General features: G+C 45.7%; 2 protein-coding genes across 3 annotated transcripts in view; one reads left to right on the forward strand and one right to left on the reverse strand.

The window, feature by feature from the left end:
• Nucleotides 1-12,736, reverse strand: part of SEL1L3 (SEL1L family member 3) — a 47,536-nt gene extending 34,800 nt beyond the window's left edge. For both annotated transcript variants that reach the window (XM_077934435.1, XM_028745162.2), the window contains exons 1-6: nt 12,529-12,736; nt 10,458-11,025; nt 7,623-7,749; nt 3,394-3,515; nt 1,825-1,940; nt 605-660 (exon numbers count right to left, since the gene is read on the reverse strand). In XM_077934435.1, the coding sequence (XP_077790561.1) occupies nt 605-660; nt 1,825-1,940; nt 3,394-3,515; nt 7,623-7,749; nt 10,458-11,025; nt 12,529-12,603 (1,064 nt within the window). In that variant the 5' untranslated portion in view covers nt 12,604-12,736. The remainder of the gene's footprint in view (nt 1-604; nt 661-1,824; nt 1,941-3,393; nt 3,516-7,622; nt 7,750-10,457; nt 11,026-12,528) is intronic.
• A 6,286-nt stretch (nt 12,737-19,022) lies between these two features.
• SMIM20 (small integral membrane protein 20) lies at nt 19,023-25,715 on the forward strand. The gene is made up of 3 exons (XM_028744412.2): nt 19,023-19,201; nt 24,130-24,186; nt 25,140-25,715. The coding sequence occupies exons 1-3, from the start codon at nt 19,093-19,095 to the stop codon at nt 25,175-25,177; spliced, it is 204 nt and encodes a 67-aa protein (XP_028600245.1). The 5' UTR covers nt 19,023-19,092; the 3' UTR covers nt 25,178-25,715.
• The last annotated feature ends 1,755 nt before the right edge of the window (nt 25,716-27,470 follow it).

The raw sequence follows: 27,470 nt of genomic DNA on the forward strand, positions 1-27,470 counted from the left end.
CATACATACATACATACATACCCCACTCACCTGGCTGGGTTTCCCCAGCCGCTCTGGGCAGCTTTCAACAGAGCATTAAAAACAGAATAAAACTTCAAACATTAAAAACTTGTAGGATAGAACGGATCAGAAATGAAAAGCCTTAGTTATGTAAGAATACACACTGCTTGAGATGGAAAGAAGATCAAGTCCTTAACAGAGAAGAATGGCAGATCAAGTTGGTGGATTATGCTGAAATGGCTAAAATGTCCGGAAGAATCAGAAATCAGGAAGACGAAAATTTTAATAAGGAATGGGGAAAATGTATAATTTATCTTAAAAACCATAGTAAACAGTTAAAATTGTTAGTAGAATTGGAATAACACTTGTAGTTTTATGGTGAATTTTGGACACAATGAAGAGTTACAAGATTTGGATTATCACAAAAGATGCAAGAGGAAATGATTAACAATAGGGTCCACAAAGGTGAGGAGGAGATTCTTTGGAATTTTGTCTTTATGTTGTATGTTGGATATGTGATTGTAAAATTTTAATCTTTTTTAAAAAAAGAAAGAAAGAAAAGAACACACACTACTTGTTAGAATGGAGGGCAAGTTAGTCTTACATAAAAGTTTGATGCTGACGAATTTTCAGATTCTTTCCAACACTGGTAATTTCTATCTAAAACAAAAATAAATTAAATTTTAGTTTTGAAAACATACATGTAAACCAATAGAAAATAGGTTTATTTCATCACGGCTTGCAAAATGCAACGAAGTCTTGCCAGGATGGTCAGCTGAACCACAAGAATTCACTGCCTTTATATATGGATGCGGGTGGCGCTGTGGGTTAAACCACAGAGCCTAGGACTTGCTGATCAGAAGGTCGGTGGTTCGAATCCCCATGACGGGGTGAGCTCCCATTGCTCAGTCCCTGCTCCTGCCAACCTAGCAGTTCGAAAGCATGTCAAAGTGCGAGTAGATAAATAGGTACCCCTCCAGTGGGAAAGTAAACGGCGTTTCTGTGCGCTGCTCTGGTTCACCAGAAGTGGCTTAGTCACATGACCCAGAAGCTGTACGCTGGCTCCCTCGGCCAATAAAGCGAGATGAGCGCTGCAACCCCAGAGTCGGCCACGACAGGACCTAATGGTCAGGGGTCCCTTTACCTTTATATATGGATGAACCTAAGGGCTGAAAACATCAGCATAAAGCCGAAGGCAGACCTAATATAAGATTGGGGTAAGAGTCAAGTCAGTCTTCAGTCACCAAAACAGCGCAGCACAGCAGAAATTTTCTCCTCTTGGCTGATTGGTGGTTGCCATTTGGATTTTGCCTGCCGCATAGCAAATCGTTACAACTTGTAAGGTTGCGGATAGGCTCTGGTTCAGGTGATAGGGATGGGAGAACGCTCTTGCCATCCCTATGTGAAGGGTATTCCGTTAAAGGAATCCAGGGACTCAACTGGTTTGGTCAACCCCCGAGATGGGGTTGTGCCTGTGCCTGAGTCCAGGGGGGCATCTGGGTGGTGAACATAGTCTGTTCCCTGCAAGGTCAGTGCTGCCTGCAAGGGTGCAGGGAGCTAGTCGAACCAGAGCCTATGCAACCACTCACCTTCTGTAATCAATAAAGTTGTGGCCTAAATTCTGCCAAAAAGCAAAACTAAAATTTGAGCCATGTGTGAATTTATTTAGGGGGGAGGTCTCTGGGTCTGAACATGCAAATATGTTGATTGTCCTTACAATTCTGACAAGGCTACTTAAGCATCTCCATTCACAGCCGCTTGCAACCCCTAAACACATTCTCCTCAAGCTCAGCTATGCAAGGGCAGCCGAGGCGACGTAGATACCTGCCCACCGCTAACAGAGAGATCAAGTCGAAGCCACTGCTTCAGAGGAAGGCTGAAGGTCGTCTTCACCGCCACATCTCCCCCTTTGAGAAGATGCATCTGGATATGAACGTCACCTGAAAAACAAATCCCAGGGCAAGAACCTTGTCAGTTATGCGAAGGCCGCAAATATATTGACTTGATCGATCATCATCATCAATCTTTATTACGGTCCAGAGACCCAACAAATCATTACAAAGCAATACAAAATTCATACAGCCTACCTCCAGGTTAAACAAGCATTTTGTTCAGAATATAGGGATCATTGGTTCTTGCAACCACCGATAAAAACTTGGCCACTGCTAATGTTCTAGCATTTGTCCGGTCTTCCAATTGGAACCTGACATAGTGAGCCTCTGATTTTCTCGAGAAAGGTACCAGCAAGGGTAGTATCAGTTCAGCCCTGGCTTGCTCATATTTTGCACAATGCAACAAAATATGTTTTATGGAATTGATGTCTTGAGCACACGAGCAAAGTCTGTCCTGGTAGGGAACTCCTCTCAACCTGCCATCCAACACTGCAGAAGGAAAGACGTTTAGTCTGGCTTTGGTGAAAAGCCTTCGATAGTTTGGTACTGTCAGGTTTTTAATGTAAGATGTTAACTTAAAGACATACCCATATTGTACTCCTACTGCCAGCGGACTACAGACTGCGTGTGATCGAGATCCCAAGTCACTGTGTGCATTATCCCATAATCTTTGCTTTAACATCTTTTGGGCACCTTCATAACCCAGGTAATACAGTCTGTAACTTGAAGCGTATGTAATCCGGGCTACCACTGGACTAGAATATTCACCCAGCCATTGCCAGTTCAATCTCCCTAGTCTGTACAGTGGTACCTCGCAAGACGAATGCCTCGCAAGACAGAAAACTCGCAAGACGAAAGGGTTTTTTGTTTTTTGAGCTGCTTCGCAAGACGATTTTCCCTATGGGCTTGCTTCGCAAGACGGAAACGTCTTGCAAGTATGTTTCCTTTTTCTTAACACCGTTAATACAGTTGTGACTTGACTTTGAGGAGCAACTCATAGCACACGGTGTGGTAGCCTTTTTTTGAGGTTTTTGAAGACTTTGGTGATTTTTGAAGCTTTTCCAAAACTTTTCCGACACCGTGCTTCGCAAGACGAAAAAAATCGCAAGACGACAAAACTCGCGGAACGAATTAATTTCGTCTTGCGAGGCACCACTGTATAATGCAAGAGCCTTGAGTTTTCAACTCTCTGCATTAGTGTGAGCGCTCAGAGGGGCAGGGAGACCATAGAATCAAATGCCTCTTTTGCACATACTTCTTCCCCGTCCACATACAATCCTACAGCCCTGTTTGCTCCCTTTCCCATCCATTTGACTAACCTTCTTTGAAGGCTAGTGAGGATTTTGAATAATGATGTGAAGTAAATTTACTTGAGAGACGGCATTACAAATTAAACTTGTTGTTGCTTTGGGTTGCCTTGAACAAGAGAAAGTGACTTATTATTATTATTATTATTATTATTATTATTATTTCTGTCTGGAGCCCCCCCCCCCCATCTTACCTTCATTCGTTAGAAACACAGCAGGAGTACTGTACATTTCCTCAGAATCAATGAAATACAGTATTCCACACAGTGGTTTTCTGCAGTAACGGAGTAAATAAAGCCACACCGAAAAAGTAAAGCTGTACAAACAAAAAAGTCTGATGAGAAACAGAATATTGGCAACAAAGACAACTTTAACATTATTCAGTTCATTGGTCTTCAGTGTGGAAATAGCACAATTTTATGCTGGCACGTAAGGGGGGCGGAAGAGGAGCCAATTTAGACAATCCCTATTAAAGTAGTATATGTTGTTGTTTAGTCGTTTAGTCGTGTCCGATTCTTCGTGACCCCATGGACCAGAGCACGCCAGGCCCTCCTGTCTTCCACTGCCTCCCGCAGTTTGGTCAGACTCATGTTTGTAGCTTCGAGAACACTGTCCAACCATCTCATCCTCTGTCGTCCCCTTCTCCTTGTGCCCTCCATCTTTCCCAACATCAGGGTCTTTTCCAGGGAGTCTTCTCTTCTCATGAGGTGGCCAAAGTAATGGAGCCTTAGCTTCACGATCTGTCCTTCCAGTGAGCACTCAGGGCTGATTTCCTTCAGAATGGATAGGTTTGATCTGCTTGCAGTCCATGGGACTCTCAAGAGTCTCCTCCAGCACCATAATTCAAAAGCATCAATTCTTCGGCGATCAGCCTTCTTTATGGTCCAGCTGTCACTTCCATACATCACTGCTGGAAAAACCATAGCTTTAACTATACGGACCTTTGTTGGCAAGGTGATGTCTCTGCTTTTTAAGATGCTGTCTAGGTTTGTCATTGCTTTTCTCCCAAGAAGTAGGCGTCTTTTAAAAGTAGTATATACTCACACACATATATATTCAGGCAATCCCATGATTGGGTAAGAGAGGCAGGGGAGTTCTTTGCGCCTAGTGTTTGAGCAGAGAAGGGTTCAGTCGAGGGAGCTAGGTCTGCACACAAGGGGAAACAGCAACTCGATTGGAGAAGCAGAGCTCAGAGAAGCTCTACATCTTCCAGAGAAGGCTCTCAGTACTAATATAAGGCAGGGAGCAGTAGTTTGTGTGCACTAAATGTTATGTACCGAAGTTCTCACCCTGGGCCAGCAGGGGGATACTGTAGATAGTTATGCAAATGAAGGATCGAAAGTGACGTTCAGTGATTGGATGGATACTGTAGATAGTTATGCAAATGAAGGATCGAAAGTGACATTCAGTGATTGGATAGTTTTAGAAAGTTGTTACAGTAACGTGGTACTGGAGCTCTCTATAAGCAGGCTGACTGAGCCCTTCAATTCAGTTCTGTTCTGGCCTCTGAATAAACAAGAACTGTTTGAAGAATCGCTGTGTCGTCTGATATGTTCACCCACAACTTAACACTAAATCTGTACGCTTAGCAGGAAAGCCACAGAAATGATGGCAACCAAAGACAGGTTCAGAGTTTCTGCCCACTGCTCAACACCTGCCATCTTCATAAAGCGTAGAAGTATATAACTGGGAACAGACAAACTTCAGAGTAATACCGTATTGGCCCGAATATAAGCCACACCCACAAATAAGACGCACCTTTAAAATTCAAAGGGGGAGGGAGAGAAAAAAAGACAATACCCAAATATAAGCCGCTCCCTTAAAAAATCTGCAGGCACTCACACCCGTTCCGTTTTACCGTATGTCTGTTTCAGCAGCGATACTGTCAAAGTCAATTTCTGTAAGGTCGCAAATTTAAGCCGCGCTTTAACTTTTCACAGTCGGAATTTGGAAAAAAAGAGTGTGGCTTATATCTGGGCCAATACGGTATTTTAAGGCAGATTTCAACTGCAACTATTTCCCACTTATTCGTGTACACATACTCACATGCATATATACATAGACACACTTTGGCTTTGTTCATTTTCAATAACAGCATTAAAGTAAAAAAAAAAAAAAAACAGATTAACAAACAGGCTATGGGTTATGTCAAAACACAAAATCTTTACTCATGAAGATTAGAACACTCTTACGGAACATTTGCTCAATTATTTCTGGTGGGGTCAAAATTTTTCCCGGTGAATTTTTAAGGACTTAAAGAAATTATTATTCCTGCCCCTTAACGCCAAACTGACTGTTTCTCTCTCCTTTTGTCAGGAGGCGATTGGGGATGGAGTAAATCTCAAAGTGGGCACATTTATCACTGTGGTCCAGTGAGGAAGAAGTGCGTTTCAACATCCTTTGCTGCTCAGCGATGCCTTTCTAAGAGGCAATTGCTTTTCAGAGTCCGGCATCGTCATCGGTCCATGAGACTGAGCAAGTCCTGCAAATGTGTCGCAAGGCAAATAAAGGTGCAGCTTGTAGAGATTGCAGGAAGAAAAGAACGTACACAAAAAGCTACAGTAGTGTAAATATCCGGTACCTTTCAGAATACAGAATTTGATAGCTATGGTTGTGTTTTTTTAAGCGTTTGCTTAATGTGTTGGACTACCCTCAAAATTCCATACCTGCATCAATAGCAACTGCCAGGGGTGCATTTAACACTGACGATTGGCTCTGCAATTCACTGGCTATCTTTGCATCCTGTTTGTGAGCTTGCCAGAGGTATCTGGCTGACCACTCTTGGAAGCAGAATGCTGGGCTGGATGAATCTTTGATCTGGTCGTCCAGCAAAGCCATTTATTCTTATGAATAAATGCACTTTCAGGCCAATATTCACACTAAAACTTTCACATGCAGGCGAAAGGTTTTGGGTACAATATACAGCTTTCATCATGGGAGAAGTTATGGAAAGAGGATTTGAAATGTACAGCATGTTGCAAGTTGAAAGAAGATTATATGAAAATGATGCACCGTTGGTACTTAACTCCCAGTAAGTTAGCAAAAATGTATAAGGCAAGTACAAATATCTATCTATTGGAAATGTAAGGGAAAAGAAGGCACCTTTTATCATATGTGGTGGACATTCTGGGAAACGATATATAATAAATTGAAAAAAATGTTTAAAATAACCTTTACAAAAAAGCCAGAAGCTTTTCTTTTAGGAATTTTAAGTGCTGAAGTCCGAAGGGAACAGAAAAGATTGTTTATGTATTGTGACCACAGCTGCGTGGATGTTATTAGCCCAGAGATGGAAAGAAGACAAAGTCCCTATGAGAGAAGAATGGCAAATCAAGTTTATGGGCTATGGCAAAAATGACTGGAAGAATCAGAAATCAGGAAGACCAGAACTTTAATAAGGAATGGGGGAAATTCATAACTTATCTTAAAAATCATTGTAAACAGTTAAATTCGTTAGTGGGATTGGAATAACCCTTGTAGTGCAATGAGAACTATGGATGTAACGGAGATATAAAAATTTTGGATTATTACAAAAGATGGAGTAGGGAATGTTTAACACAGGCTTCCTCAACTTCAGACCTCCAGATGTTTTGAGACTACAATTCCCATCACCCCAACCACTGGTCCTGCTACCTAGGGATCATGGGAGTTGTAGGCCAAAAACATCTGGAGGGGCGAGGTTGAGGAAGCCTGGTTTAACAATAAGGGAAGGAGGGAAGTCCAGGGGATTTGTGGGAATTGTGTTTTTATATAATATGTTGTCTCCTAACCTGTTGTTATAATATGTTGTGGTGTGGGAGTATATTTTTATATGGAAAATCAAATAAATAAATAAATTTGAAAAGAAGAAGAAATTTTCACATGCTGCACACTCAAGTACAGTATTAAGATAGTACTACTGTTGATATGTTTGGCAGTCTGGGGTCCTTTGGAGGAAGATCTGAGGTAAAAAGCTAATTCAGTGGTACCTCGGGTTAAGTACTTAATTCGTTCCAGAGGTCCGTACTTAACTTGAAACTGTTCTTAACCTGAAGCACTATTTCTGGGTTAGTGGAGTGTGCAACCTGAAGCGTATGTAACCTGAAGCATATGTAACCCGAGGTACCACTGTAAATGATTAAAAGAAATTAAAAGCTTTCTATCAGTTGAATATCTATAACTACACCCCCATGTGTTTCACAAGCTCCACCAGGAGGTAGTATCAGGAACGTAATGTACAAAACCTGGAAGGAACCGACTGAAATTTTCTCAGGGGAGGGGAACTGCATAAACAAACCCATATAATTTATGACATTTTCCGCGACAAAATAGGATTCCGACAAACAGAAAGGCAGCCAGAAGAGGGAGACAGCTGGAAGGAAAAGAATGCAAGCTTTAAAAGAGCAAAGGCAGTTATTTTTTAGGACATTTTTAATTTTCTTACTTTGGGTAACCGTTCTGGCGCTTTCTGATTATTTCAAGCTCTCTGTTCTCAAATTTCTGAAACTTCTTCACAATTCCCGTCATCTCTCCACCGGAGGCGTACGGAAAGCTGAGGATCTCAACGACATCTGCAAAATGCAATCATTCTTAATGTGCCAGGAAGTGCAAATAGCTGGGAGTTGTAGTCCAAAAGATTGGGAGGGCACCAGGTTGGGGAAGCCTATATGCCCTATTGTCATAAAGGTAAAGGGACCCCTGACCATTAGGTCCAGTTGTGACCAACTCATCTTGCTTTATTGGCTGAGGGATCCAGCGTACAGCTTCCGGGTCATATGGCCAGCATGACTAAGCCACTTCTGGCGAACCAGAGCAGTGCACAAAAACGCCGTTTACCTTCCCACCAGAGTGCTACCTATTTATCTACTTGCACTTTGACGTGCTTTCGAACTGCTAGGTTGGCAGGAGCAGGGACCAACTCCTATTTCTATGCCAGTGCATAGCTGAACACTTAACTTTGCAACGCGGGACAGAGGTTATAATTGAACTGCTTTGTAAATAACGGAGGTTAGGGTGAGACTATCTTAACATCTCCCTAGTTTATAATAAGTTACAATATTGGAAAAGATTATTTGGCAGGTGGTTGCGTGAGATTTCTGGCTGCTATTTAAGACTGTGGCAATTGCGTGTGGTGCGTACTTTGAGATTACAAACTGGGACAAAAATGAACAGCAGCTTGCCTTTGTCCTATGCAGGTTTGCTCAGAATTAAGTCCTACCGAGTTCAGTGTCTCGGATGATTTCCCAAATAATACACCAGTAAAAAAGGTAAAGGACCCCCAAACGACTCTGGGGTTGTGGTGCTCATCTCACTTTACAGGCCGAGGGAGCCAACGTTTGTCCGCAGACAGTTTTTCCGGGTCATGTGGCCAGCATAACTAAGCAGCTTCTGGCGAACCAGAGCAGCACACAGAAACGCTGTTTACCTTCCCACCAGAGCGGTACCTATTTATCTACTTGCACTTTGACGTGCTTTCAAACTGCTAGGTTGGCAGGAGCAGGGACCGAGCAACAAGAGCTGACCCCGTCGCAGGGATTCGAACCACCAACCTTCTGATCGGCAAGTCCTAGGCTCTGTGGTTTAACCCACAGCACCACCCGTCTGCTAATACGCCAGTAGCTGGACCTTATTAAAACAACTGTTGAAGCAATGAAGTGCTGAGGATGAGGGCAACAATGGCTGGACCATCACAAAGCAGCAATGCCAACTGATTCAGAACATTGCACTGGTAGAATGATGTGGATGGGCCTTTGTAAGCCTTCTTTGCTACCTACAAAACAGTATAATTGTACTAAATTGTTGCACAGCGCAGCGCTGGGCAGGGAAAAGCCACATCAGATAATCCCACATTGCATTACAATTATATCATTCTACATTGTTCATAAATCTTTGCTAATGAGGTCACGCATGGCAGGCAGTTTAATAGGTTTGGCACCATGAGTTCAGCTTGGAACTTCTCTGCAGGTGAGTTTTATGCACCATTCCAGTCACATTATCTACAGGATCTAGGTTCCAATGTGAATTTTTGTTCTTGGTAGTGTTTACAAGTAGAGATCCACGAGATATCGTTCTGCTGTTTGCACACCAGGGTTTGTTCACGTTTCCTCTTGTCCTGCCACTTTCTCCCAGGAAAGCCCCCCTGTTTAGGGCTGAATCAGAACAAATGTCAATTGGTTTTTCCCAACATTTGTTCTGATTCAGCGGGAAACGGTGGGTTTTCCTGGGGAAAGCGGCAAGACAAGCAAAAAACCTCTTGGAAGCAGAAAAACTCTTGAACCTGTTGCTTTCTAGTGTGGAAAAATGCCACAGCTTTCATATCCCTCTTACAGAGCCAGGATGAAGTTCCTTTTAATTCTGGCTGCAGTTACAAAACAAGTCAGGATCTGAAACCAAGGTCTGATCCTAGCTTGCTCAAACAAACGGTCATCTAAATAACCCACAGTTCCTTGAGTCTGGATGTTAACAGGGAACAGTGGTTAGTTTAAAAATGCAAATGAAAGCTTCCAATCTTCTCCTTGCAGACATGAAGGAGAGGAGAGGGAAGTTGGGAGCCTAAAAGCTCATGCAGGATCATTCACATCACTTGGTTTGCCAATAAATCTGAAATGGCCCGTTGACTAATATACAATCTCTATGATATTGCAAGTGGGAGTTTATTCACGTACATGCCCTCGGCTTTAACCATTTCATGTGGGCAGGAGCGATGCCTTCAGAAAACTGAGACGGAGGAAGATCAGATACAGACATACCTTGGAAGTCAAACAGAATCGATTCAGGAAGTGTGTTCGACTTCCAAAACATTCAACTTCCAAGGCGCAGCTTCTGATTGGCTGCAGGAAGCTCCTGCAGCCTATCAGAAGCCCCACTGGACGTTCGGCTTCCAAAAGAATGTTTGAAAACTGGAACAATCACTTCGGTTTTTAATCATTCGGGAGCCAAAACGCTTGGCAACTAAGCCGTTCAAAAACCAAGGTACAACTGTACTCTGATAGGGCAATCTGTCATCTTTCAACTCAGAGGCTTTCAGATGTCCCATCCCTCTAAGAAAAGCAGTAAGAAAAAGGCTCTCAAAATGCTCAGTTAAGGACCTTTGCGACACAATCAGCCAGTAGACAAGTCTACTCCCTAAGCCCTCTCCTCGTACGCTTGAAAAACCCACACGCAAAATGTCAATGTCCAGGCTGCAGATTTCAAAGGTGCGCCACCAGGTGAGCACCTTGCTAGTCGCCAATTCATTCACACAATGTGCTGTTCCGCTGCACATAAGAAAAATACTTACCATTCTCATGGGGACACCAACTCATTATGTTTGCCTGCAGCCTCCAGGTATATTCCAAGCTCCATTTCATACACACTCGGTGTTCCTTGTAGGGACGTTCGAAAGGCGGAACAGATTCCAGCAAAGTGTAGTCCTTTGCAATTGCCTGCAAGTAGCCTTCCTTTCGTTTACCATGGGGGATCCCTCTTTGTTTGTGAATAATCCATGCATAGAGTATCACTGTGTGTACGATGACGGAGCGTCGGATGAAATAGTCATCTCTGAAAACCATGCTGTTTGGAAATTTCAAGTTCACGGTTCTGTTTCTAGTGGTGTGGAAATGCTGGTCGTTCTCCCACCTCTCCTTATAGACCGACACACCAGTTCTGAATTCCAGTGACGCTATGGCTTCTATAGTAACAGTGCAAGGTTCTGAGCATAAATAGTCGACGGAGATTTCAGTATCATTGAGAACTCTTTTGTTCAAAACATTCAGATGAATGAAATCTTCATAAAATACATCAGGTTTGGGCTGTGGAGTGACAGGTGTTGTCAGCAATGTGTCCTTTCCAAAAGATGGCACACTTTTCTAAGGGGGGAAAAAGATGCCATATGTTAACTTATTTAATATTTAAGGGCAACTGATGCAAAAGCGAGCTCTAATTATCTTCATTAAGATGTTCCTCACTTAGAATTTTTGCGGAGTTGTAAACCAAATGGTTACAGTGGTACCTCTGGTTACGAACAGGATCCGTTCCGGAGCCCCATTCGCACCATGAGCAGAATGCACCCTGCATCTGCGTGTCTGCGTGGGTCGTGATTTGCCACTTCTGCGCATGCGTGTGACGTCATTTTGAGAGTAACCCTCTCCGGTACTCCCGGGTCGCCGCGGGACGCAACCTGAAAAGATTTATCCTGAAGCAAACGTAACAAGAGGCATGATTGTATTTGATGTTGGGAAAGACTGAGGGCACAAGGAGAAGGGGACGACAGAGGACAAGATGGTTGGACAGTGTTCTCGAAGCTACCAACATGAGTTTGAACAAACTGCGGGAGGCAGTGGAAGACAGGAGTGCCTGGCATGTTCTGGTCCATGGGGTCACGAAGAGTCGGACACGACTAAACAACAACAACTATATTGCTGTGCTATGGCTTGGGGGGGGGGGATGTACAATAAAATGTTGGTTTCAAAAAGGAGGAGGAGGGGAAGAAGAAGAAGAAGAAGAAGAAGAAGAAGAAGAAGAAGTATGCACAACTTGCAGGCTTAACATATAGAATAAGAGAACAAGAAGAACATACGTTTAAAGAAGATTGGAAAACGTTTATTGAATATATGGGGAATAATTGTGTACAGCTGAAACCGCTGGCAGCATTAAGATAAATTCAACAGTGTAAGTAAGTTTTGATGGGTGCAATAATGGAATACTGAATGGTATAGTTTTTGTAAAACATGTAGGGATTTCTGATATGCAGTGCATTTTTTTCTTTAAAAAATGTTTAGGGGTACTCTCATTTTCCCACTCATATTGAAAACCAGTGGTACCGCGGGTTAAGTACTTAATTCATTCCGGAGGTCTGTTCTGAACCTGAAACTGTTCTTAACCTGAAGCACCACTTTAGCTAATGGGGCCTCCCGCTGCCGCCGCATCGCTGGAGCACGATTTCTGTTCTCATCCTGAAGCAAAGTTCTTAACCCGAGGTACTATTTCTGGGTTAGCGGAGTCTGTAACCTGAAGCGTATGTAACCTGAGGTACCACTGTACTGCCCCTCAATGAGGCCAAACTTAGATTCACAAAATGTTTAGAGGTATGCGTCCCCCACCCAGAAAAAAAGGAGCTGATATGTAAAATGAACCATGGAAAGAGAAGAAAGGAAGTCACTGATATTTTAAGGATGTAAAATGAGTATTTTAGATTGTAAAACAGAAAATGTAATAAAAATTATACAGAAGAAGAAGAAGGAGAAGAAGAAGAAGTGAAGTGGGCGCCAGGCACCCCAAACCGATGGCACAACAACTTTGCCCCCCTCTGCCCCAGGCGAGAACTCGCCTGCCCACCCCACCGTGGCAGGAGACCCGAGGAGCCAACTCACCAGGAGCAGCCAGAGGAGACAGAGGCAACCGGCAGCTGCCCGGAGGCGCACGGTGCGCCCCACGGCGCTCTCCATGGCTGCGCCCGCTTCTCCTCCCTCTCTTCCTCGGGGGTGACTTGGCCGAGCCGGGAAACCCTGTCCCGGAGCGAGATGGGTGTGTGGCTGTGTTTGCGACACGGATCCGGCTTCCTGGCGGGCGATGCCTCCGGCTTGGAGGAGGAAGCAGGAGGAGCCAGCCGGGCGCGGCACAGGTGCGCCTTGGGCTGGGCGCGCCACGGCGGCGAAAGGAAAACCCCGATGGTGCCTCTGAGCGCGTGCAGAGGATTTTTTCCCGGACGGCTGCAACCAGCTGTCAAAGGGCGACTGAGAATCGCTGCTAACTGGGCAGGGGACCCGAGGGTCATCTAGTCCAACCCCGCGCAACGCAGGACTCTCAACTAATCGGACATGGCAGGTGGCTTGGAGCCAACTCTTTCGGGCTGAGGTCCCTTCGCGCGCGCCCCATAAAATATTCCAGGGGGCTGCCCCCCCCTCCGAGTGCCATTCAAATAGTGTGTCTTGTGTTCGATTATGGGGGGCGGGACTCACCTGCCCCCCCCCCAATATTTTAATTCAAGTTGGCACCCCTGGCAGCAGGTGGCGACCACCTCTCCTTCCATTGTACTAATGGGTTGGGTCCCTCCCCCCAAACAAAGAACTCCATGAGACATTAAAGCACCCCTGTGACAAATCGATACAGATTTTTCTGTGCCTCCTGTATTACTGTCTCGAATTATAGTCTGTCCAGATCTGGTATGGCAGAGGGTTGGGCTGGATGACCCCGGAGACCCTTCTAAAGCAAAGGGTGTTGGTACGCCGATGGCAGCCCTTTTCCTTATTCATCTAAGCAAAGAAAGGCACGGAGACGTTTAATAGAATGCTGAGCATCCTTAAGACCGGTTGGGCTGCCTCTCCCCCAGTGAGTGTGCAAAGGATGGTGCGCGGAAGGTTAAAGATGCCTCTGCCAGCCATGCAGAGATTTTAAGTTTTTGAGAGCTCCAGGTGAAGATGCTGAACCCCGAAGAGCTACAAAGGAGGGTTGTGGCTTTTTAGTGCTAAAACACCATGCTTTGGGGTGCAGAAAAGTCCCAGGTTCGAGATCTGGCACCTTCACCGGAAAGAATGTTAAAGGTAAAGGTAAAGGGACCCCTGACCATTAGGTCCAGTCGTGCAGCGCTCATCTCGCTTTATTAGCCGAGGGAGCCGGCGTACAGCTTCTGGGTCATGTGACCAGCATGACTAAGTCGCTTCTGGCGAACCAAAGCAGCGCATGGAAACGCCGTATACCTTCCCGCCGGAGCGGTACCTATTTATCTACTTGCACTTTGACATGCTTTTGAACTGCTAGGTTGGCAGGAGCAGGGACCAAGCAACGGGAGCTCACCCCGTTGTGGGGATTCGAACCACCGACCTTCTGATCGGCAAGTCCTAGGCTCTGTGGTTTAACCCACAGCGCCACCCGCATCCCTAACAAGAATGTTACTCACCCCAAAATGGAAAGTAGCAGAAGTCCCACCAAAGAATGGACACAAAAACTTATGGAATATGCAGAAATGGCAAAACTTACCCAAAGAATAAGAAATCAAGATAACAAACTTTTTATAAAAGAATGGAAATAGTTTATGGAATATTTACAGATAAATTGTAAACAGATAAAAACATTGGCAGGGTTATTGTAATAACCTGCAGTTTCAGAAGAGTATATATTGAAAGAAGATGAGTAAATGAGCAAATTAAGTTAATTTGGATATGCTGAAGGTATTAAAAATCAATTTAAGGAACCGCAGAAACAGGGGGAAGTCAAGATTCGAAATGTCAAAATGATTGGAAAATCAGTGAATTTTTTAACCTGAAAAGTATAAATACATATTTAAATAATCACAAATGAGATCTGGCACCTTCACTTGAGGGGTCTCACATAGCTGGGCTGGGAAAGGCAGCTGCTCCAGTCAGAATAGACAGTGCTGGTGTAGATGGAGCAACAGGGTGACTCAGTGATGGCCAAACCAGGGAGGTGCTTGAAAATAGTAAAGGTAAAGGGACCCCTGACCATTAGGTCCAGTCGTGGCCGACTCTGGGGTTGCGGCACTCATCTCGCTTTATTGGCCGAGGGAGCCGGCGTACAGCTTCCGGGTCATGTGGCCAGCATGACTAAGCCGCTTCTGGTGAACCAGAGCAGGGCACGGAAACGCCGTTTACCTTCCCGCTGGAGCGGTACCTATTTATCTACTTGCACTGGCATGCTTTCGAACTGCTAGGTTGGCAGGAGCAGGGACTGAGCAACAGGAGCTCACCCCATCACGGGGATTCGAACCACCGAGCTTCTGATCGGTAAGCCCTAGGCTCTGTGGTTTAACCCACAGCACCACCTGCGTCCCTTATAGTGCCTTAGAGCATTATCTACTTGCACTGGCATGCTTTCGAACTGCTAGGTTGGCAGGAGCAGGGACCGAGCAACGGGAGCTCACCCCGTTGCGGGGATTCGAACCGCCGACCTTCTGATCGGCAAGTCCTAGGCTCTGTGGTTTAACCCGCAGTGCCACTCGCGTCCCTGCTTGAAAATAAGGCACCTTATAAAGAGAGAGTTGGGATATATGTGCACATCGTGAAGTTGCAGCAGGACCCCAGCCAGAGCATTTTAAGGATGTTGTATAAGAGTCCTTAGGCTTCACAATCCATTTGCTTCCAGGGTTAACCTGCATGGATATGTTTCCTAGCCGAAGGAGAGGTTTTGTTTGCTAATGACTCCAATCACAGCCTGCAACTCTTTATTGAGGTGCAAACTTGTCTTTGAGAAAATCCAGAATGGGAAGACAACTTAAAACAGGGAGACAGTTATGCAGTGTGTTGTGAACTATTTCCTTGTGTGATGCTCTTCTTTCCTCCCCAGGTGCAAACCACATTTTAAACATCACTCACATCTACAGATGTCTCCAAGATCCAGATCAAAGTCCCTCCCAACTCTACAATTCTGTGATTATATGAATGTCGTTCCATAAGAAAACAACAGAACGTCAGTCCTTCTATTAAGGGCCAGGTTAGACACAATGGGAAGCGGGTGGCGCTGTGGGTTAAACCACAGAGCCTAGAACTTGCCGATCAGAATGTCGCCGGTTCGAATCCCCGCGACGGGGTGAGCTCCCGTTGCTCGGTCCCTGCTCCTGCCAACCTAGCAGTTCGAAAGCACGTCAAAGTGCAAGTAGATAAATAGGTCCGGCGGGAAGGTAAACGGCATTTCCGTGTGCTGCTCTGGTTCGCCAGAAGCGGCTTAGTCATGCTGGCCACATGACCCGGAACTGTACGCCGGCTCCCTTGGTCAATAAAGCAAGATGAGGGCCATAACCCGAGTCGGTCACGATTGGACCTAATGGTCATTTTACCTTTACCTAGACACAATGCAAGAGATTTGTGAAGAGGAGGAAAGAGAATTTGCAGCAGAACTACAGGGAGGTGTTTGTAAACTTCTCCAGCAATGTTTTTGCTTTTTAAATCATCACACAGAGAGATAGAAACCATATGAGCAACTACTGTATATGTTTTCCCCTGCAAGGCAAATAGCAGCATTTAATTAAGGGAAACAGTGCAGAGGGGTTAAAGCCCCCCATGGGCTCCTTAGTGAACCCTCTGTTGTGGTTTCTTTCTTTTTAATTAAAAGCAGGAGATCTTGTTCACATCAAGCACTATGACAAGTCTGATGTAGCTGTACGTGTGTAAAGAATAACGTGCCGTATTTGGTAGTATTTTCTGGACTTTCTTCTGTTTAGATTTGTCATCAAAATGAAGACAAGTGTCAAGCTAGAGTAGAAAATGCTTTTTTTAAAAAAAAATCGCTCTCTTTCATGTGATGGGAAGTAGTAAAAGAGAAAAGATTTTCCCCTTGAAAAGATTTTATCCAGCCTCAGCTGACTTTATGAGAGGCTTGAACCGGTTGAGCAGGAAACGAAACCATATTCCACCGCAGGAGCAATCTTCTCATATTCTTGGCCCCATGCCCTTCAAGCAGTGCCCCCCCCCATGCTGCAAAAACAACCAGTGTTGGAATTGTGCACCCTAAAATGTGCATTGCCATTATCCCCGCCCCACACACATTTAATATAGTAAAATTGAAAAATGGGGCAGATAGCATAGAACAGTGACTTGTCAAAGTGTGTTCTGACATACGCTGGGGTTCTGAAATATACTCGGAGTCAAGAGTGGATTTCATGCTCTTTATTCAGCTCATAGTGGTGATGACACAAAATGTACACAGTTCCCAATATGGCTGCACCATAGATTTGGATAACAACATTATATCAGCAATATTTTACAGGTGAAGGAGAGGGTTGAGGCAGAAAGATGCACAGCACTAGGACTTGCTATTGCTAAACAGTTTGGGCATCCGAGGTTTTCTGCCTTCCCTCATTACTGAACACAGCCACCAGCACACACATCGCAGGAGAAAATGGATAGGTGAGCTGTCTTTCAGTGAACCCTGCCTGCCATTATTTGTCTTCTTCATTGGGGAATCATCACAACCTATAAGCTTCTGAGGAAGGTGTTATGTACTGAGTTGAATAGGATCCAAAATGCAGCAGTCTGATTGGTCCACAGGAGCCACCCAATCCAGCTCCAGGTGGAAGTGAATCCGCAACCTGATTGGCCTACAGGAGAATCTCGGAATTAGCCAATCACGTGGGGCCCATTGTATAAATAACGTATATAAAGCAGACATTCTGGGGGAACTTCCATTCCTCCTCAACACTATGAGCAGAATAAAGAGCATGAAATCCACTCTTGACTCCGAGTATATTTCAGTTAGATATCCCGTAGACTGTCCCCGGGACAGGTGAGGCTGCTGATCCCTTATTTTCGAGGCTGCTGATCCCTCATTTTCAAATCTGAAAGTTGACAGCTATGCCCCAGAGGAAACCTACTGGTCCTTCCCTCCCCCTTTTCTTGGCTCAGGGAGTGCTCCCCACAAGAAAGCAAACAAACACGTGCTTGCTGTTTCAGAAATGGTTTTCAGGTTGAAGACAGTGCCATTAGTTTTAGCAAGTTAGTGAAGGGTTTCTGCATGGATTCATTTATCAAGGTGTTGGGAAAATTGAGCGTTCATTCTGGTTTGTTTGGACAGAAGAGCCTGCAGGATCAGGCAAGAGGCCATTCAACGCGGGACAGCAGCTTCCCATCCCAGGGGAGCAGCAAGCATTTATTTGCTCAGGGCGGAGAGCTGCTCCAACCTGTTGCCGTCGCTTTCTACGAAAGGCCGAAAGAGCGAGGAGAGTCAGCACAAGGGACACTTATGGACCAATTGTGGGGAGCCTGGCTGGGTGCGCCCTTCAGAAATGTGCGCCCAGGGCAAATTTTGTTGTTGTTTAGTCGTTTAGTTGTGTCCGACTCTTCGTGACCCCATGGACCAGAGCACGCCAGGCACTCCTGTCTTCCACTGCCTCCCGCAGTTTGGTCAAACTCATGCTGGTAGCTTCGAGAACACTGTCCAACCATCTGGTCCTCTGTCGTCCCCTTCTCCTTCTGCCCTCCATCTTTCCCAACATCAGGGTCTTTTCCAGGGAGTCTTCTCTTCTCATGAGGTGGCCAAAGTATTGGAGCCTCAGCTTCAGGATCTGTCCTTCCAGTGAGCACTCAGGGCTGATTTCCTTCAGAATGGTTAGGTTTGATCTTCTTGCAGTCCATGGGACTCTCAAGAGTCTCCTCCAGCACCATAATTCAAAAGCATCAATTCTTTGGCGATCAGCCTTCTTTATGGTCCAGCTCTCACTTCCATACATCACTACTGGGAAAACCATAGCTTTTAACTATACGGATCTTTGTTGGCAAGGTGACATCTCTACTTCTCAAGATGCTGTCTAGGCCTGTCATTGCCCTTCTCCCAATAAGCAGGCATCTTTAAATTTCTTGGCTGCTGTCACCATCTGCAGTGATCATGGAGCCCAAGAAAGTAAAATCTCTCACTGCCTCCATTTCTTGCCCTTCTATTTGCCAGGAGGTGATGGGACCAGTGGCCACGATCTTCGTTTTTTTGATGTTGAGCTTCAAACCATATTTTGCGCTCTCCTCTTTCACCCTCATTAAAAGGTTCTTTAATTCCTCCTCACTTTTTGCCAACAAGGTTGTGTCATCTGCATATCTGAGGTTGTTGATATTTCTTCCGGCAATCTTGGGATTCATCCAGGGCAAATTTACTAATATGCATTTGGGAAGATGCCACCAATTTTTTTTATTTCCTCCTCTGGAAATCTTCCAAGTTGCATACCCCCAAAAAAGAAGAATTTCCAAGCTCCCCTGTGATTAGAATCGTTGCAGGAGAGACCTGAAAACTAAGGCAACTTTAGGCGGCAAGTCTGCACGTCGTTTCGCGGACTTGGGTTGTTTCCGTCCTCCGCCGCCAGGGGGCAGTCAAGGGAACGCGTTGCTCCTCTGTTCCGCGTGAGTCCGCTCTTCGCTCTTCGTCTCCCGGAAGCGGAAGGAGTTTCCTTCCAGGGCGGAAGGGGAGAGAGGTCGTGCTGGGCTCCACGGCTTCTCCTCATGGCTCGCGTGCCGCGCACGCTGCTGATCTTCGGCGGCTTCGTGGCCGTGCTGGGGGCGGCCTTCTACCCCATCTACTTTCGGCCCCTGATGCACCTCGAGGAGTACAGTAAGTCGAGCGGGGAGCGCGCTCTGCGCACGCGCGGCCTTCTGCCGCTTGGCCGGAGCCCCGCCCCTGTTCGAATATCGAAGGAATGGGAAGCGGCCGTTGGCTGCGCGCGCAGCTTTTCCTCAGCGCGGCCTTTTCCTGCCTCCCCCTCTCGCTCTCTGCTTAACCTGACGCGGGAGCGGAGCTGCACGTGTGAACCCGACACCGAGGGTCCTGTCACGGACCTGGGTGCAAGGAAGAGTTAGATGACGAGCCGCTTCGCGCAATATGAAGGGAACTTCGGAACTCCCTGCCTCTTGAGGAATCAGGCAGGCGCCTTCGCTGTCTTTTTTTTTTTTTTTAAAGGCGCCTGCTGACAAGAATTTTTATTATATAAAAGCCTATCCAGGTGCTCAGAAAGCTGAGGGGATGTTTGATCCTTTTTTAAAAAAAAGCATTTCTGCTTTTGTAGGTTTTTAAAGTAGGGTTGTAGATTTCCCCCCTCAGTAAATAATAATAATAATAATAATAATAATAATAATAATAATAAAGTAGGGTTGTAGATTTTCCTCCTCAATATAATAATAATAATATTAAAAAGTAGGGTTGTAATGATAACAACATCAATAATAATAATAATAATAATTGCTATTATTATTATTTCAGTGAATCTACTCCGCCTACGATTTAGTCAAACACAACTCTCTGACTTTGTTACCTTTTTCTTTCAATCAATGCAAAGCATTATTATTTCCATTATTTCAATGGAAAAACACACACACGCCGGGTGGATAGAACATCCCACACATGTGTTTTTTGGGTTGGGTATTTGGCTGCCCTGAGTTACAGTGGAAATTGGCTTCTTGAGGGGAGGCAAGTGAGATGGTCCCCAAAACAGCCTATAAGGCTTTTTTCTTCCATAAAAAAAAAAGGCCTTATGCTTCTGAACACAGTGAATGGGTGTTTCTAGTTCGTACTATAATTACTTGATCGTAAAAAAACCAAACCCCAGTATCCTAGATGAATTATGTCATAAATCTACTTCTGAGTAAATTCTATAATGAAAAGAGCATCTCCCTGTATAGGACATTGATGGTTCAAGTGTCATGTTCGCCATCACCTAAGATACAACTTCAAATCTCAGTTTAGTGGACCAAAGAAGCTTTGCCTTTGAGGAAAAAGGAAAGCTCTCTCCGAGGTGCTAATACCCTAAAGGCTCATTCATATATGAAACTCGTCACTTTAACTGCGCAGTCATTAGAAAATGAATGTGCATGCATCTCTAGGGAGAATTGTGGTCACCCCCTTTCCAGCATGTGCAAATGTAGTGCAATGCTTGTGCATTCCTTGTGCATGAAAGTGGGCGTGTTCCTCCCAATAATTGATGGGGATGTGGGAGCAATCCAAATGTTGAAACAAAATAAAAATAAAAAAATTCTTCTAGTAGCACCTTCGAGACCAACTAAGTTTGTTATTGGTATGAGCTTTCATGTGCATGCACACTTCTTCAGATACCTTCTTCAGTGGGCTCCTGCGGCTTGCTGAGAGTTGCCTGCATGCTGAAGCCTGGGCGCGCTGAGCTCAGCGCGCCTAGGCTTTGCGCGGCTCTCCGCAAAGTGCGGGAGCCCGGCGCTGGGGTTCCCCGCAAAGTGCGGGAGCTGTTCTGGGGGCCTAGGTCGGGGGAAGCTCGGGCTTCCCCCACCCCAGCCCCGCGCCTGGGGGGGAAAAATAATTTTCCCCCTTTATTTCTCCCCCCCCCAAAAAAACCTAGGTGCGCCTTATGGGACGGTGCGTCCTATAGGGCGAAAAATACGGTATTTCAATCCTTCGACATCACAAACGGAATCATAGCTGTCCACTTTTCCCTTTTCTTGCGAGGGATCCTATTCGGAATAAGGGAATTTCCCTTTAAAAAAGGGAAACGTTGGCAGCTATGAACCGAATATGATTTGTGAGTTTCTGTTCTCTAATTCTAATCCATGATGATTAAAATGTGTAGTTCAGCTCTGGAAGTAATTTTATTAAAAATAAAATAGGCAAATTGAACAGGCAGTGCTTTCTATTATAAAACCAGCAGAGGGAGCATCCACTAATGCAGCCTGATTCCAGAGCCTCAGTATACTTATACTGTAGAAATGAATGGTACATATACCGTATTTTTCGCACGATTGGACGCACCGGACCATAGGACGCACCTAGTTTTCAGGGGGGGAAATCAAGGAAAAAATATGATTTCCCCCTCGCCGCAGCTCTGGGAGCAGTGGACAGGCTGCACGCAGCCTGTGCGCTACTCCCAAGACCTTCTCCCTGCTTTTGCGGGAGGTGGCGGAATTCCCCCACCTCCCGCAAAAGCCCACAGGAGCCCCGCGTGACTCCTGCGGGACCCTTCTCCCTCTTTGGGGAAAAGCCCCCAAGAGCTGCGCGCTCTTTAAAGGGTGCGCGGCTCTTGCAGGCTTTTCTGCGAGGTGGGGGAATTCCCCCACCTCCTAGAAAAGCCAGCAAAGCCGTGCAGCCCCTTTAAAGAGCGCACGGCTTTTGCCTGCTTTTGCGGAGGTGGGGGAATTCCCCCATCTCCCGCAAAAGCCCGCAGGAGGGAGAAGGGACTGACTCGGCCAGTCAGTCCCTTCTCCCTCCTTGGGGAAAAGCCCCCAAGAGCCGCTCGCTCTTTAAAGGGTGCGCGGCTCTTGCAGGCTTTTCTGCGAGGTGGGGGAATTCCCCCACCTCCTAGAAAAGCCAGCAGAAGCCACGGAGCCTCTTTAAAGAGCGCACAGCTTTTGCCTGCTTTTGCGGGAGGTGGGGGAATTCCCCCATCTCCCGCAAAAGCCCACAGGAGGGTTGGAGAGTAGCGGGAAGGCGTCGCGCGCCTTCCTGCTGCCCCCCATCCTCTGGGGCTGGCGATGGGGGAAGCGCTGCTTCCCCCCCCCCGCCAGCCTCAAAGCCAGGTTGGAGAGTAGCGGGAAGGCATCGCGCGCCTTCCTGCTGCCCCCCCATCCTCTGGGGCTGGCGATGGGGGAAGCGCTGCTTTCCCCCCCGCCAGCCTCAAAGCCAGGTTGGAGAGTAGCGGGAAGGCATCGCGCGCCTTCCTGCTGCCCCCCATCCTCTGGGGCTGGCGATGGGGGAAGCGCTGCTTTCCCCCCCGCCAGCCTCAAAGCCAGGTTGGAGAGTAGCGGGAAGGCATCGCGCGCCTTCCTGCTGCCCCCCATCCTCTGGGGCTGGCGATGGGGGAAGCGCTGCTTTCCCCCCCGCCAGCCTCAAAGCCAGGTTGGAGAGTAGCGGGAAGGCATCGCGCGCCTTCCTGCTGCCCCCCATCCTCTGGGGCTGGCGATGGGGGAAGCGCTGCTTCCCCCCCCCCAGCCTCAAAGCCAGGTTGGAGAGTAGCGGGAAGGCATCGCGCGCCTTCCTGCTGCCCCCCATCCTCTGGGGCTGGCGATGGGGGAAGCGCTGCTCCCCCCCCCCCCCGCCAGCCTCAAAGAGCAGACTCTCCTGGCTTCAGCGGAAGCAACGGGAAGCCTCCGGAGCGCAGGCTTCGGAGGCTTTGCCTTGCTATCGCTGAAGCCAGGGAGCCTGCATTCGCTCCATAGGACGCACACACATTTCCCCTTCATTTTTGGAGGGGAAAAAGTGCGTCCTATAGAGCGAAAAATACGGTAATACCGTCCTGACTCTCTCTTCCTTGCTCCCTAAAGAAAGAAGGCATGCATTGGAAAGATGGTGAGAAGGAATAATAAGTACAGTAATACGAGGTGGTATTTCCGACAGTGGTTCAGAACCTTTAGCATTGTATCTGACACAAGAATGTTACACTTCCTACTGTGAATATTCCTTTCTGTTAAAAACAGAGTCAGATGATTAATTGTTGAAGATAAGCAAAGCAGTAATAGTACACAGTTCAGGCTCTTTGGCCCATTTTTTCCTTTTACTTTGTTATCTGATTTAAAAATATTTCCCCAGCATTTTCATTTACTATGGTGCTAATGTTTCCTGCCCACCTTGGTAAAAATCCAGTATTTGTTGGTGCTTAAACTAGTAATTCTCAAGCTGTGTGCTGCAGTAAATACCTTAAGTCAGGGGTCAGCAACCTTTTTCAGCCTTGGGCCGGTTCACCGTCCCTCAGACCATGTGGTGGGCACGACTATATTTTGGGGGGCGGGGAAATGAACAAATTCCTATGCCCCACAAATAACCCAGAGATGCATTTTAAATAAAAGCACACTTTCTACTCATGTAAAAGCACCAGGCAGGCCCCACAAATTACCCAGAGATGCATCTTAAATAAAAGGACACATTCTACTCTATGTAAAAACCCACTGATTCCCAGACCGTCCGCGGGCCGGATTGAGAAGGCGATTGGGCCGCATCCAGCCCCCAGGCCTTAGGTTGCCTACCCCTGCCTTATGTAATGAAAGATACATGTGGGATCAAAATTGTTGTTGTTGTTTAGTCGTATCCGACTCTTCGTGACCCCATGGACCAGAGCATGCCAGGCACTCTTGTCTTCAAAATACCTACTTATCAAAATACCTACTTATAAAGGAGGCTGCATCCTTGAACAACTTACTGCTCTGCCCTTATCTCTTTCTCACCAGCTTCTTTGGTTTAAAGTTATTCTACTGTGTCTGCCTGTGCGATAGGATCATTCTGTTACCCTGAACATGGAGCAGAATTACATGGCTTCAGAGGAGGCACATCTAAAATTTGTGGGGAGTCTCGACAATAGACCAGGCTCCCCGGAGTAGATAATTGCCCTTCATCTTGTGCAGGATGAGGAGGAAGGGGATGGAAGAGCCGGGTGAGGGGCAGTTTTGAGTCAGAGAAGTGCCTCATATATTATTTTAGAGATCGCGATTAGGGTAGATGGGTGTTTTGAGCAGGCTGGTGCCCATCATTTTCTTCCCACGCTAAGGGATAAATGTACTTTCTTACCTACTGTAATGTTTTGTGTTTACCAGAAAAGGAGCAAGCAATAAATCGAGCTGGTGTTATACAAGAAGATGTTCAGCCTACAGGTATAGCTCTAAACGCTGAGTTGAGCTGTGTTTATGTAAATTATGTATATCTTAATACTGTATTCCAATTCCAAAGAAGTTGACATGCAAAGGAGTTAATTTAGGAATTCATCCAAATGACCTTTAGTACGTTTCTAAAATGATTACTTAGACAAGTTCAAGGTGAGCCTGTTTCATACAAAAAAAGATGCAACTGGATATGAATGCTTCAGTACAAAGTTTCCATGTTGTGATTCAAATAAAAGGGCATCTGTATGTGTTTTTCACTCTGTTCCACCTTTCAGCTACAAGCAGAGGTTATTGTACAAAGATTGGACCATAGCTTTTAAGTATTTTGGTGAGAAGCAGAGTTATGGATACACACAGATTCCCTTCATACTGGGTCCAGAACATTGTATTCTGTACTAATATAGTCATATGCCTGTGCAAGAAATTCTGTAAGAAATTCCCTTTGATCTCAGAAGAACTGTTGAAAATACTGTTCTATCTTTCTTTCATATAATTCTGGTAAGAGTCACTTTATCTATTTGAATGAGTAATATTCCAACTGGTGTTCTCAATTGCAACAACTAAGTTAAAAATATCCCTTTCTCGAGCAATATGCTCAAGATGTTCAGATTATTCAGATGAGACAAATTATTGTGACACATTTCAGTCTGCATTCATGCCTGGTTTTGGCACAGAAAAAGTTTTGTTTGCCCTGATGGATTCTCCTTGAGCTCTCAGTGACTTGATAACATCTGTATGCTGTCCTATGCATGTGGGATCAAGAAGATCACATTCCATGTTTCAGACTCTCTTCAGACATGGTCCTTGTCCAGTTGTTCAAAAAACGTAATGTGCTCACATGTATAACTTCATGCAGAGAAGCTAGGTTGTAGAGAATACATGCATTTATTGACATTACAACAGCCTTCTAAAATGCTTTTTTATCTCTCCTGTTTTATCCAAAGGATTAAAAGTATGGTCTGATCCATTTGGAAGAAAGTAAGGACTTCTTTGGGTAGGATCTCACCAATGAATGTATTTTCCCTTATTCCATCAGTGATGCTTCTGGTTCTTTGAGTCAACCGAGATCATGCAGAAAAAGAACTCCACACGTGGAATTGTTTTATAATATCACTTTACATAAAGAGCAGTAGCAGCTGTTGGCTCTCAAGAGATAAAGCCCACTGTTTCCCCAGTGATGTAGTAGGAAACGCTGCACTGAATGTTTTCTATTAACCAAATGGAATAATTGCCTTTTTCTTCATTGGAGGAATGAAGGAGAATCGCTTTGGTGAATGTAGTGTAAACATTACCAGAGTAGATTATGGAACTAATGAGGTGTGAGAGAGTTTTAAATTATGTACATTGATTGTAACATTTTTGTTGAACTAAACTGTAGTACTGCAGTTCAGTTTGCATGGATTTTGTTGTTAAGAGAAAAACTCAGTTTCAGATAACTTATTAATGTGTAAACTCGCTGTTCAAAAGTAAAGATTTGGATGCGTTGACTTATTTCTGTATATAAATCTTTTGAATGACTACACAGCTTTTTGTCTTTTCCTGGAACTTCTGTAAGTAGTTCTTTTCATAGAAAACCTGGCAATGCTTTACATTTTTTCTACTAACCTGGTTTCAGTTTGAAACTGCAGGAATGGGCAACTACTGTCTTCTCAAAGGTCACTATAGTGTCCAGACAGTGGTCCATATGTCATAAATATATGTGCTGCACAAGCTGACATCCAAATGGGTCAGTTGGCACCTTGTAATAATATGGGCCTTGTCCCTATAAGCCATATAGACAAATGAGTAACCAGTTACCGTATTTTTCTCTCTATTACACGCAGATTTTTTCTCCTAAAAAGGAAGGGGAAATGTCTGTGCGTGTTATGGAGCGAATGTGGGGGGGGGGGGGGTCCCTGGAGCCGATTAGGGGAGCGCAGGAACAAAAATCAGCAAAAATCAACCGTGCGTTGTGTCGGAGAGGGAAACCTGAAAAGAGGAAGTGGTTGCTTTCCTGCATTCTGCCTCAGGGTCTTACTGCCCACCCTCCTCTGTTTCGTTGCTGTGTTTGCTCAAACGGAACAAAGAGCAGGCAAATCCCCTCCCCTCCAGGCAAGCAGAGGGGAAAGCAGAGGTCTTTCCTTCTAATTCCTCTCCGTGCTTTCTTAGCCAGCTGCTTCTCGGCACACCGCTCTCTTGTCCCTTCTGTGTTTTTCCTTCACTCCCCACTTAAAATGTAGTTACAAAGCATGGATCCACATGGATCCTCAGGATCTTTGCATTGGGCCACCCCAAATTCACCATCAGATCACATAGCAGCCTGCCCCCCAAAAATCACACACCCACTGTTGCCTGGCGCTGCAATGGTGCAAAAATGTTAAAAAGCATGGATCCACATGGATCCTCAGGATCTTTGCATTGAGCTACCCCAAATTCACCATCAGATCACATGTCTGTGGCCACAGCATGAAGCACAAAAATGATACATCCACTGTTTCATTCAGAATTTTTTTCCTTTTTTTCCTCCTCTAAAAACGATGTGCGTGTTATGGTCAGGTGCGTGTTATAGAGCGAAAAATACGGTACATACAAAATTCAAATGAGATGCAGTATCGTTGGCAACTTGAGTCTAGAGAGAATGGAGTGCACCTCCAAGAGCTAAGTCAAACTGCTGTGTTAGCAGCATTGAAGTGACCTCCCTAGGTCACAAATTTGAGTAGTGTGCATGGAGGTCCTGCCTGAGCTGCCCTGACAACAAAACGTCCCTCTCAGCCTCGCTGGTGTGGTCCAAAGGAAAGCAGAGCAATATGCTTGGCACAGCTTGGCTGCAGAAGGTGCCATCCAACCATCTTGGGGACTCCACTCTGGATTTGTGCAGGGTTTACTCCTGAGCCTTCTCTTGAAGATATCCCACAAGCAGCAAAGGTTTAAGATCAGAATTTTCCTTCTGCTAGATGAGCAACTTTCCTGGTTTGACAAGCTCCATCTGCCCCTTCCCTCTACAGCACGTGCAGAAACCACCTTCTTGACCATTGGACCCACTATTGGTCTTGTCCGCTCAATCTGCCGGAGCCTGTAGGGGGAGTCCCTAACACACTGAGGGTTTGAGACCTATCGGCTACCCTCACCTGGTTTAGCCACCCAGTCGAAGCTATTTCCAAGGGTGTGGCCACTGTCTCATGCGTCTAGGAGCCACAGGTTGAGAGTCAAGTGCAGGATGGGGACCAAAGGTGGACAAATAACCCTGGAAGGAGCATGATGTGTCCCCCACCCAGAGGTACTACACCCCCCATACA

This window comes from Podarcis muralis, chromosome 9 (genome assembly GCF_964188315.1).
Source record: "Podarcis muralis chromosome 9, rPodMur119.hap1.1, whole genome shotgun sequence".
NCBI classification, from domain to species: domain Eukaryota; kingdom Metazoa; phylum Chordata; class Lepidosauria; order Squamata; family Lacertidae; genus Podarcis; species Podarcis muralis.